Source organism: Hippopotamus amphibius, chromosome 2 (genome assembly GCF_030028045.1).
Source record: "Hippopotamus amphibius kiboko isolate mHipAmp2 chromosome 2, mHipAmp2.hap2, whole genome shotgun sequence".
Taxonomy (NCBI): Eukaryota; Metazoa; Chordata; class Mammalia; order Artiodactyla; family Hippopotamidae; genus Hippopotamus; species Hippopotamus amphibius.
The window spans coordinates 203,631,148-203,644,715 of record NC_080187.1 but is presented as its reverse complement, the minus strand read 5'-3'; the positions used below and the strand labels follow the sequence as shown (position 1 = coordinate 203,644,715).

The following is a 13,568-nucleotide window of genomic DNA, read 5'->3' as shown; positions in this document are numbered from 1 at the left end:
AAAGTATCCCTAAGGCACGCATTATAATTTTTGTTTGTTACACAGAGCGTTGTCCTTTGTGAGGTGGTGATGTTGAGCAGTGTTCTGGATTGTTATAATATTGTAGCACTACATGCTTAATTGAAATCCTCGAGTGAAGCTATAGCCATTCATTCATTCTTTTCCCTTCGACATACATAGATGTGGGAGCAGCAGGGGTAAATATGATATCTTTGTCCTCAAAGAAGGTTATAGAGATCTAAAATTAGGACAGAATATTGCAGTCTCATTTCCACGGTATTGGGTGAGTTATATTTGACTGAAGAACTTACACATTATTCATTATATTATTACAACTAGATTTATATTTTGGAAGAAGTTATCTAACAGTTCAGAATTTATTCTCTTTACTTTTAAAGTATTATAAGAATTTAATGGCTTCCTTCAGGGTTACTCACTGAGTTATGAGAGACCCTTTGCATATTTTCTTTATACTTATCCCTCTTTTGGTGTTTATGGGGCATTTGTATTAGTTATTAAATTACTCTTAGGTTAAATATTACACCTAACCTATAGAGTTCATGTGGTTAAGTATGCTCAAGGTTGTTTTGGTTTTCTAAGAGCTAGACATATTTGTGGATACTCCTTTTACTTAGAAATTTAAAATTTCCTGATCTGTGAAAGGAAGGCAGTAATATAACTAACTTAATGTCAGTGGAATTCAGAATAATTAAGGATGGGAGGATAATGAGTTAGGGTAAATGGAGAGAAGAAAAGCTTTGGAGAACAGATAATCTCTTTTTTGGTATGTTAAAGGGGCATTTCCCAATATTTCAGTCTCATGCTCACCAAGAAGGCAATCAAATCAGTTTTTAGGAGTTGATGAGTTAATTAAAAATATAACACTATCTATTGTAAATATATGTGGTACTCACTATAAAATCCATAGACTTAGAAATGACCTAGAAGTATACTGGCATTACCTTTAGGCTCCTCTGAAGTGGGAACCATATGAGGAACTCATCAGGTTTATAGGCTGGAGAAAAGTAAAAATTTAGCTGGAGGAATAATTGGAGATTTTAACCTTGGTAAGATTCCCAGCTAAACCTGGCTTGCCTCCATAGCCATCCAGGTGAATCAAGATATCCTCCCTTACGCTGCATTATTTTATTTCTCTTCAGCTTCTTATCGTGTTTAACAGTTCTTTGAGCGTCTTTATTTAAAAGTGCCAGTGATTCTGGTGGTATAAGTAGCTTAGTCATTCACACATTAGCATGACTTAGTCGGATCTGATTCTTTTGAGAGTCTAATCAGCAGCACTGAGAGAACTATAGCTTTTATAGCATCATTATTTTTTAAATTGTGATGAGAGAAGGTATTTAGTTTTGGAACATGGAAAATTGTAGGGGTAGACAAGGTTTGGATAGAATTGCAGTTGAGGGCAGATTGGGATATTGGCTGCCTGGAGACCTGGAAAGAGGGCATACCAGAGACTGGGAAGAGAGTAAAGAACTAAATGGAAAGATACCAAGGACAGATTTTGCCCATTTCAGAGTTTAGCTGAGAATAGAACTCCAGACTTGGCTTAGTGACAATTAGGGTCATAGTTCATCTATCTTACAGGTGAGAAAGTTTCTGTAGGCAAGTCTCTGAAGGAACTAATATTAATACAATTGTTTCTAGGAGAGAAGATGTGTTCTGCCTTTCATGTGATTTATAAGTAGATATTTGGAATATAACTTGTCTGAACTCCTATAACTCATAATACTAGTATTCATAAAACAGTATACCCTGCCTTTAGGGTTGGCCTCTTCTAGTTGTAGCAACTTGGCATACTGTCAAAATTCTATTCCTTTGGTACTCTTCTCTGTGTTTCTGCTTCAGCTACTGGGATCTTGAAAAGATACTTATTCACACTAATGCTGTAGAGATCAAGTTGTAGGTGTGGCTAGAACAGCATGTACAGTATTCAGACCATCAGTTCTGGTTCCATTGATGACTTGGGTGGACTTAAGCAAATAATTTAACCTGTCTGGGACTGAGTTTTCTTTTTTTTTCCAAAACTGAAGTAATAGTTGCCTCATTTTTCTTACAGTTTGGAAATATTAAATAAAATAATAGTTATCAAAAAGTTTGAAAAATATAAAGCACAATGTGAATAGTCACTTCTAATAGTAATATAATATGGAAAAGATGTTTTAAACTGTGTTGGGGTTTTTTTTTCTTTTTTCTTTTTTCTGAGTGAGGTGTATAGTGTATGTATGAAGGGTATTGTGTACTTTTTCTCTTAATGGAAAATGAGGAGTGTATATCTTCTTGAGCTTCCAAATAAGAAGTTTGAAATTATGTTTCTTTAGATAAATTAACTTTGAAGATCCCTTGGAAGAACCTTTATGGAGAAGCTGTTGTTGCAACCCTAGAGGGATTATACCTGCTTGTTGTCCCTGGAGCAAGTATGTTATTTCAGGTTATAACCATTCAGTAACATCATAGTAAAATTAAGTAGTTACCTAGGTAAAGTATTTTAATATGTTTAGTAAAATAGAAGATAATATAAACTAATCATATTCATATATGTACACATATACAATACATACATTTTGCATATACACACGTATATATTGCCACATTTTATGTAAACTATTTTTATGCTGTTGTTGGAAAGAATAATTTCAACCATTTGTAAAATTTATTCTGTTCTCTATGAATAATTATTTTACAACTAAGGCTTCCTATTAAGTTGAGATGCATTAGACAGATTTACTTTTGGAAATGAAAGTAAGTTTTTAAAAAATGTGTTAATCTACAGATTGGAAAATTTTTTCCCCATTTTGTTGCTTCTGATTTTGAGAGAATGTTCTTTCAAAAATGTGTGTAAAGTACGTAATTTTTTTCATTATAAATTATAGTATTTTAATTTTTAATGAATGTTTTAAAGCAGTGACTTTTTTTAAAGTAATATATTTCATTATTAATGTTTTTTCAGTTTGAGAACAATATAATGTTAAGAAAAGTTTGGATAGTTTAGGGAAAAGTTATATTTTCTCAACCATAAAAGAAACACAATTTTTATTTTTACTTTTTGTTTTCCAGTCTTTACTGTATGCATACTTGATTTCATGTAGCATTTATCACATTATATATATTATACAACATGGATCTGGCTTTTTTGCTTAACATATATATTTGGTATGTTTCACAGTTTTCATGGTGATAGTGACAGTTTTGAAAGGCTACATGATATTCCATTAGGGGCTGCCAACTTTTTTGCTATTACAGTGAACATTAGAAACTCCTTCTTATAGATATCTTTCTCATTCTATGTTTTCCTTCAGATAATTGATCAGAAATGAGATTACTAGATTAAAAGGATATATATATTTTATGATTGTTGACACATATTCTTGAATTACTTTCTGAAAGTCTTTTTATCAATCTTACATTGATACCAGCTGGTATTGGATATTACATGTTTTTTGTAGTTACTCAAAATTTTACCACTCAGATATAATAACTGAACATTCTTTGGTGTATTTTCTGCCTTCTCTTTATTCCTTCCATTCACCTTCGTACTCACTCTTTTCCCCAATTATCCTTTTTCCTATCTTCTTTCTCCCTTTAATTCCTGTCCTTCCATCCTTTTCCTTTTGATACGAGCTTTGTAAATAAAGCATTTATGTTTAAACTTTTTGTAAAGCCAATCTAAAGAAAATAAATATTTTTTGACTTACAAAAAATTACTTATTACGCACACACACACAATATTATGAGGCTGAACTTTCTTTTTTGTTTATTTATTAATTGCCTTTCTTGATGTGTGAATTAACTGTATATTTTAGGTATTAGATATGATGCTGAAAAGGAAGAAAAATCCTTGCAAGATATTAAACAGAAAGAGTTATCCAGAATTGAAGAAGCCCTTCAAAAAGCAGCAGAGAAAGGTACAATAAGTTTATGTTTTAGATAAACGTATATATACCTATATTTTAGATATAGTTAATGGTCTATAAAGAGGATTCTTGGATTCTTTCATCGGCCTTCATAAGCTGTAGTTCCCAAGAAAGAATCTTCTTTTAAAATTATATCTCACCAGTTCATCTGTACCGTTTTTCTAGATGAACCGGTTTGCAAGGCAGAAATAGAGAGACATGTAGAGAACAAACGTGTGGACACCAAGCGGGGAAAGCTGCGGTTGGGGTTGGGATAAATTGGGAGATTGGGGTTGACATATTTATGCTAATATGTATAAAATAGATAACTAACAAAAAATTTATTTTCTTAAAAAAAAACATACCTAACAGTATTGATTGTAAAGGTTTTAATGACACACTTAGGAATCATTGTCTTTGTGATTATTTTATCTCACTGCCTGTTAAATTTTCTTACTCTCTTCCCAGTCATTTCTACTATGCTACTTTATGGAGACTTTCCAGGTTCTTTGAGTCTTGCAGGCCTGTTTGTTTTTGCCAAAGGTTAATGGTTTCTTTGTCTGCATTGTCACCTGTTGTTGGTTCAGTATATTAATATAGTAAAATAATATTTAGAGGAAATGGTGCTATAATTCTTTTCTTAGCTTTAACTCTTTATATTATACAGGATATTTTTTAAAAACTTGAGTTTTCAGATATCAGCATTTTAACATCTTAAGTTTTAATGTTTTGTTTTTATCTAAAAATAAATCTAGTGACTGTTTTAATTTGATTTATGGAAGAAGAATAAGGATGGAATGAAAAAGAGTAGTCTATAGGATGATGAGTTGAAGGATTTTTCCAAGCCTTTCCAAGTTTGTTTTTCTCTTTCAAGTCAAATCTTACCTTGATTGCTGATGGGGAGTAAGAATTAATAGCATTTTACATCATTTTTGCATCATTTGGTAGTGTATCTATATATTTCTGTGATGAAAGAAGATGGTACTAGAAATGCTAAGGCATTTCTCTTTGGTCTCTCTTAAAAGATATGGCAAAGGTTGAGTTAGAAATGACAGAAATTATATTTAGATATTATAATACGATATCTTTTTCTAGCTTAAGTTGCTGATGTTTAAGTCAGTAAGAAATCACTTGATCAGCTTGATGCTTTGTGAAGACCTAAGGGGTGGAAATAGCGAGGGTGGGAGGGAGGCTCAAGAGCAAGGGGGTATGGGAATACATGTACACATATAGCTGATTTACTGTGCTGTACAGCAGAAACTAACACAGTATTGTAAAGCAGTTATACTCCAATAAAGGTGAAAAAATAAAAAAAAAACTATTGAAGTGTAAATAAATAAAAAATAAATAAAAAAGTAAAAGACACATCACACACACACAAAAGAAATCACTCTTAAAAATAGCTTACTTTTTAAAATTCTTTAGCATGGTTCTAATTCTTTTTGCCACAAGTGTTTTTGTCTTATTCAGAGTTATTGATTCTTTTACAAAAACAATACTAAAGTACTTAAAATACAGAGGCTATCTTAATGGTAGAAATTTTAAAAAGCCTGAACGTTTGTTTTCCTTTCTCTTTTCATATTTAAGCATATCTTATGTTTCTGCTGAAACTTAAGCACCTGTATTTCCATGAAAGCAGTTTTCTTCATTTCTATTACTTTTATGTGCCAAATTAAGCAAGGTGGTAGTGGTTTTGTTTTATGACAATTCAGTGTGAGTATTTCTTTTTATTCAATTTTGGTTAATTAGAAGTAGTTTTATGAAAATGAGGAAAAAGGCTTGGAGAGCACTAGAATTTCATTTCTTTCTTGAATCAGTTCAGATTAAATCTGTTTTCTTAACACACATGTATGTAATTATATATAGTCATCAATAGGTGTATTTATATATGCTTGGATATATTGCTGTAACATGTAGTAATACATTTATAATTTATAATATGTATAATTAAGTTATATTTTCCCTCTTTAGAAACAAACCCCGAACTGAATTTTTTTTTTTTTTTGGAATGGAAATAGCTGTGATTGCTTACAAAATATTTTAGTGTTTCCGGTGAACTGTAAGAAAAAGCATGGTATATACTCTCTCCTGTTTTAGTAGTTGACAGTTTAATCAGCAAAGTGATAACCTGCTATACATTTAAAAAAATTTATTATTATTATTATTATTTTTTTACAAAGTGAATCAGCTGTATTTATTTATACATATATCCCCATAACCCCTCCTTCTTGAGCCTCCCTCCCACCTTCCCTATCCCACCCCTCTAGGTCATCACCAATCATCAATATTAAGTGCCTATGAAATTTTGACTCCTGGGTTTTCAATACTTATATGAATGGGTCTGACAGAGAGGCTATTAAAGGTGATTTGGTTACTCTATAGGGATGAACATATTAAGCTTGTGTGAATGGGGCTGTTAGGCTTATATAGTATATAGTCATTGCATTGCAGCTTCCTCGATGATAAAATTTAGGTTTTGTTGGGCTAGAACTAAAATTCAGAAAGTGAAACTCAGTTTTAACATTATTACATTAGATTTGTCAGAAAAATGTTCTAAGTATAAAAGAGACAAATTCAGGAAATGGGAAATAAGTTGATAAGAGATTTTTTCCCCTTAATTGTCAAGAAATACATTTTTGAAATACATCATGATTACATTTAAGTTTCTTTTTCTAGTTTGTGTGAATATGGATCTTATCTTCATATAATATTATTCCTATGAAGATAAAAGACAGCCCTGGCCTTTAGGTGCTTGCCATTTCACCATTATTAATTAATAGTTTTGATTTGGTTACCGTACTTTATTTTTCATACTTGTTATTTTTCCACTTATTTCTTGCTTTTAAAAGCACAGAAGCACTATCGCATGTGTATAGAGACCAGGAGGTAAGGAGAGGAAGTGATTCACATATAAGCAGTAGATGATAAAAATGAAAATGGAGTCCTCAGGCTGATCTGCTTTAAAAAAGTATTCTTACTTGATTTGTTTCATTTGTTAAAACAGAGTGCTGCCCACTATTATGTGGGAAAAAAAGAAAATTGAAATGTAACTATAAATTCATCTCTAGAGAGCTAGTTTAACTGTAAAAATAAACTTCTTGATATTTTTCTTCTTTTATTTCATTGTAGTGAGTTTATTTTCCTGAAAAGGCTATTGTAAAGTAAAGGGAAATACTAAATTCCTAATGAGGCCAAAAGGTTTTTCAAATGCTGTGTAGATTATGTATTTTAAAGTGTTAATTTTATCAAAAAAACAAACATTTTAGAGTTAACATTTAACTCCAAAATCCATGTCTTTTCCAAAAAGACTTATGATGAAAAATGTCAGTTTCCTATTCCACACTGCTCTACTCTTTAGATCCACTCCTTAGAGGGAACCATCATTTTAGAAATATTAACATTCTGTGGTTGTCTAATTTATTAATGTAAGGCACTATCTTGGATTTCCCATTAAGGTAGTTAAGGAGTTTACCTCTCTTACCATTTTTTTCACCCTAAATTCCCCTATCTTCTCATAATATGGTTATATCATAATTTTTGGCCAATTACGAGTCAAAATTTATATTACTATGACAGTGTAATTCTTGTTCACTGCATAGGTCAAATAATGTAATATATTTCCTTTGCTCTGCAGCCTTTTGTTTTTCTTGAATTTGTAAATGCTTCTTTCCTATTTGCCTGGTCTTCTGTGTAAATTATCTCAAATTCTTTTTGTGTACTACATGAAATCTACCTATCATATGACTATCAGTGTTATTTTCTAATTGCTCAAACCCATCTGTTGGTCCTCTCCCTGTACCCCTTTCCCTCTTGGAGATCTTTCTCTGAACTGGTTGTTGTTTCAGTTCTGCTATATAATTGTCATCCTGGAACTGGTCTTCACTGCTCTTCTGTATTTAATTCATTGTGTCCCTTGCCTTTTGTTCTTTGTTAGTTTGTTCCTTTGTTTTGCTAGAGCATTTCTAATAGCTTTTAAGAAAGGATGCACTGGATATAATTTGTAAAAATCCTTTCAAGTCTGAAAGTTTTTGTAATTTACTTCCACACTTGTTTGACTTGGCTGGGGATAGAATGCTGGATTTAAAATTAGAATTTTGAAGGCAAAATCTTCTAACTTCCCAGTACTTTTGAGAAGTCTGATGCCAGTCCGTTCGACACACTGTTGGAAACACAAAAATTAGAAAAGTCCTGGAGCCTACGGTCAGAGACCTTGTGTACAGTGATAAATAGGAGAGAGTGTTGAGTCTCATCAAAGAGGAATAGATAGAGTGTTACAGAGTTCATAATGGGCATATCATGTTCAGCCAGAGATCAGGGTGGACACTGTGAAGGTTTATATTTCAGCTGAGTCTAAAGGATGAGGATGCAGAAGGGAGAGAAGGCATTCTAGGTAAAAGGGGACAGCGTCATGAAAAAGTATAGACCATGTATAGGGGAGCAGCTAAGAATCTGGGCGTTTGATAGTGCAGCTGGATGTGAGTTGGAAAGCTAAGTTAAGGTCAGCTTTAAGAGATCTGAGTGCCGTGATGGTGATGATGATAAGCTAGCAGCTAACATTTATTGAGAATGTGCTATTTGTGGGTCACTCTTCAAAATGCTTTATATCAGCTGACTCATTTAATAGCCCTAACTCTATGATGTAAAGGCTTTTATTTCCATTTTATAGTCGAGAAAGCTGGACATGAGATAACTTGTGCTAGGTTATGCTGCTAGAAAATGACAGAGCTAGAATTTGAACTCGACCTGGCTCTCGACTCTGCCTTGTAATGAACTTTAATGGGTAGTCAGTGAGAAAGTCGGTAAGTTTTACTTTTTCTTTAAAAATCCAGGGAGTGACGTGATCACAGGTGTGTTTTAGGAGGGTAAGCTTGTGGTGGTGTCTAGGCTGGATGTGAGGAGGGAAATGGAAGATGGTGCTGCCTAGCCATCGCTGACAAGGGTGGATAGAAAGGATTCAGACAATGTGTCTTAAAGGGAACATACGCTAGAGTAAGATGAATTCATTTCAGCTGACCCTAAAATTAGCATAAATATCACAGCAATATTTCATTCTGAAAATGGGCAAAATGGTGGGGAAAAAGGGAACCAACACAGCAAACTTTTGCTTTCTTTGAAAATTTGGCAAATCAGTGAGACATTAGCCATAATTGATATTTGTCTGTTTTGCTTAATTCGAAATTATTGTTATAATTTTAATTGTTAAGAATTTTTGTTTTAATGTTATGAAAACAAAGTTTGTAGGTTGAAAGAATGAAAATGGTGTCACTGAGAAATTTCCTTAGAGGTACGTTGTTTTGGTGTCACTGGATTTTACTTGTTCTGTTACGTTATTTCTAATTCTTTGAATTGAGTCTAGACATACTTTATGTGTGAAATTAAAGGTGTCTTTTAAATGCTTTGCATTTTGGTTATTGCTGCTATGCGGATGCAGGCGCACGTTCAGGGGAGTTCATATATGGCTTGGAAAACTTTGTTTACAAGGACGTCAAGCCTGGTGGGTATGCATGGTTAATTATATTCAGCTACATACAAAATTATATTCTTATCCATGCTTGTGCTTTTAACGGAGTTCAAATGACATGTCATCCTTTTAGAAAATATGGAAATGTAATGCGTCTTTCCCCTTACCATCATTTCCTTTTCTCTACCTTCTGCAGCCATTTATTCATTCACCAAATACTTAATGTCTTCTAGTAGCAAGCACAGTGCTGGGTGCTGAATATTCACGGGTTGAAAGAGACACAATCTACTGCCCTTACGAAGCTTACAGTTTGATTTAGAGATAACTTTCAAATCTGGACTGCCTTTTTGACTTTAATTCTGTAGTATAGTAGGTTCTCAATTAAGCAGTTCCTCTCTGATAGCAGTGGTTTTCAGATTTGTAAAGAGCAATAAAATGGAACCTTTTTTTTTGAATGAGACTTGAACCTTGATAAGAGATGTTTCTGACTTTCTTTTCATGTCTTCCCTGATTTGCTTCATCTCAGGGAAGTAGCTTTGGAGGCACCTGTAGACTGCTGTCCTGGACAGCCTCACAGAAGGCAAATTTGAAGGCTGACTGCTTAGAATTTACAGTAGGATTCTTTTGTATCCTAGGAAGTTTACCAAGCACATTAAAACAATAATTTTCTAGTATTTTAAACAATAATTTATTTACCTATATTTTCTAAAACTTTTTAGGAACTTGTTATATTAACCCAGTCACACTTAAAATTTGTTTTGATTAAATGGCAAGTGGGGTCTCTATCTCAAAATGTAAACAATAAGCATTATGATAGAATTACTTTTGCTGCTAGAAACTTCCTTAATGTTTAGGTTCATTATGACAAATGGAAGAATAAGTTGCATGGCAAATTTCAGAGCATTGAATGAAATTACCCAGAAAGCAGTTTCTCTTTGAACAAATCTGGCCCTTGAGTAAGTGTGGCTGACTATGTTAATTTGTCTTAGAGTCATTTTGTTTAATATAAAAGATAGTGTGGAAATACTCATGGTTCACTGTCCAATTTTGTAGGCTGTTATTGAACCAGCTTTCTGTAGTCTGCCAGAGGCAGTGTTTGCTAATCCTACTAGGAGCACCCTGCCTCCAGGATACAAATGAATTCCACTGGCCCATTCAAATATGTAAGAAAATCATTGGGCAGCATTGCTAAAAACAAAACAGAGGTCACCATAAAATAAAATCTCATTGATTCAGAGTTTCCTCTTGTTCCAAAAAGGAATTATTAGCCTGGATTAAAAAAAAAACCAGGCATGGAATTAGATGATTCTGAAATGAGAATAGTTAATTTTGTTGATGATATCTTTATTTAGTTGTCCAGGACTTTATGTGTACTTTATAATCCTTTCGTTTCTTTTTTCAGTTTTCTGAGTGTATATTCCTTCCTCGTTAAAAAAAAAAAATTCTAGAGCAGTTGTTTTCAAAAAGTCAGAACTGTTTTCATGGTAATGCTAAGACGTTATTTGATTTTTCATTGTGTTGACATTGGTACTGATGGTGCAAAAGCAGTGTTTTGTGAAATTGCTGGCTGCCTTAGCGTGAATTGAGACAGTGGCCCCAAACTGTGCTACTAGTAGCCATTGTTTTCTTCCCTACCAATCACTCACAGTAAAAAACAAAGTAAAATGGAAAAGGCACCAATTTTACTTAAGAATGTCATTGATGAAATAGAAAAATTTTAATTTTAATAAATTACAGCTCTTGAGCGTATGTGTCTTTGAAGTTGTGTGACAAGAGAGGACGCACACACAGGGCACTTTTGCAGACTGGGAGCAGGATAACTGCCTCAGGGAAAAATCCTTGTGCAGTTGTTTGGGTTGTCAGTGGAACCAGTGGCTTTTTTCATGGAAAGCCATTTTACTTGGAAGAATGGCTGAGAGACTATTATTACTCAGATTTGGGTGTTTGGTAGACCTTTCAACAATACAACTTTAAGAAAAAACAACTGACAGTGTTTGTTGCCAGCAATAAGATTTGAGCTTTTGAACAAAAATTAGAGTTTGGGGGAATTTGTATTTGCCACCTTGAGCTTGACGGCTTCCCATACTTGAAGACTTTTCTGATGAGATTTGTGGTGGTATTAACAATGTGATTTTTGATATTAAATAATAAAGTGACAAGATTTGTAAGATCTGCATAATTCAATGAAGCAGTATTTCCATATTACCAGTGTGTAGTAAAAAATTATGAATGTATAGAAGTGCAAGGTAGATGGATTTTAATTCGGACAAAAGATTCGCTGGTAAGCGTTTCAGATTCCAAGGTGCAGCTTTAAGAAACTGTCACTAGTTGAGTTTGGTGTGGTATCCATAATTACATGAAAAGACCTTGAAATGTTCCTTCCTTTTCCTACTACACATCTGTAGTTAGGTCAGATTTTCTTCACATCAATCTAAACAACATATCCCAAAGGAGCAGGGGCAGAAGCAGATATCTGAATCCAGCAGTCTTCTACTAAACCAGACATTAAAGACATTTGTAAGATTGTAAAACCATACCAGTCTTCTCACTACGACTTTTTATTTGGAAAATATAGCTATTTTTCATAAATACATGTTACCTGTGCTATCACATAATGGGTTTTTTCAATGAGTTAAATATTAAAAGATTTTCAGTGTTGATTTCCAGTATGGTAAATATCAATAGCTGTGACCCACACTAATGAAAAACTGTTTAAGGTTCTTAAATTTTAAGTGTATTAAAGGGACCCTGAAACTAAAACATTTGAGAACTACTTTAGAGAGTGACTGGGGATCATAAATTTGTTATCTGTCATATTAAATAGAAACTCTCTCTAAAGAAGTATGTAGTATTCAGATTAGATTTTGCAACTATTGGAAAATGTTTAAACATGGTGCATCTAACATTGAGATCAAAGACAGAACAAGGCACTAGGACAAATGTGAAACCAGAAAGATAACAGGAGGTCAGGTGGGAAGAGTGAGTTATGGTAGACTTTAAACCCAGGCAGCTGAACTCTTGTCTCCGAAAGGTTTCTACCAAAGTGGGATGGTCTTCAGGGCTACTCTAGCTTTCTTAGCTGTTTCTTTTCAAATGGTATTTCTTTGAGAACTTAGTCTTTTTCTGAATGTTTAATTTATAAATGAAAAAGATTTGGAGAAGATCACTATGACAAGAACTACTGGTAATAGCAAAGTTCAGATTTTGTTATATGTTTATTGAATATTTTCTTCTTGAAACTTAACGTTTTATTCTTAAAATACGGGATTTGATTCTTAGTTCTTGTAGTGGCAGGACTATTTGCTTTAAAACATCAAGGAAGAACAAATTTAAAATTTCAAGCTAAATATCATGTATATTCTCTCAAATATATATAACATTAACTGAACTTACATATTATAATGTTTAGATGTGAATTTCTTTGATTCCTTTGAACACACATGTATCATGTGTTTTGTGCCTAGATATTAGGATAATTCCTGTCCTAATGAAGACTCCTGCCTGGTCACAAGACAGTTGTGCACACACTTCACGTACAGTATAATCACTGCTTAGTAGAAGTCTGTGTAAGGTGCAGGGGTAGATGGCCTTGGTGATGCTTGGCAGAGTCGAAGAAGTCTTTACACAGGCAGTAGTGCTGGACCTGAGACTTGGAAGACTCCTAGGAATTTGCCTGGTGAAGAACTTAAGGGAGAGGAAATCAAGTTCAGGGAATGATACGTGTAGAGGCATTAGGCATTAGAAAGCTATGTTTGGAAAGCGTAAGTAGCATTGCTGAAGTATCCAGTGCAAGGGTAAGTGGCGGGAGATAGAACAGGACAGGGAGGTAGGTGTTGGATTGTGAAAAGACCTTCTTTGTGTCATGCAAACACTTTCCCATTTTTATGTCAGGCTGCAGAGAGCCTTTAAAAGAATTTTGAGCAGGAGATTAACAGGCCATGAATAGTATTAGAAATGTAAGTCTGGTAGCAGTATAGAAGGACGTTAGGTCGGAGGTAAGAGTGGAGACTGGAGGTAGGGGAGACCATACAGAGGCTGCCCCAAGAGTGTGCACTGGAGCTGATGTGTAGTTGGCAGTGGAATGTAAAGATTTCTAAGTTGGGTAAGATAGGTTTGGGTTAATGCTGTGAAGTGAGGCAGTGCCGAATAAAAGTGGATGAGGTGTTAAAGAAATTATTAAGCTAATTTCAGTGTACAAT

The 13,568-nt window shown here is 33.7% G+C and overlaps 1 protein-coding gene across 2 annotated transcripts in view; it reads left to right on the top strand.

Annotated features, from left to right (window-relative positions):
- VPS13C (vacuolar protein sorting 13 homolog C) overlaps positions 1-13,568 on the top strand; it is a 186,053-nt gene that overhangs the window by 14,806 nt on the left and 157,679 nt on the right. For both annotated transcript variants that reach the window (XM_057722664.1, XM_057722666.1), the window contains exons 4-5: positions 2,337-2,432; positions 3,819-3,920. In XM_057722664.1, coding sequence (XP_057578647.1) covers positions 2,337-2,432; positions 3,819-3,920 — 198 coding nt within the window. The remainder of the gene's footprint in view (positions 1-2,336; positions 2,433-3,818; positions 3,921-13,568) is intronic.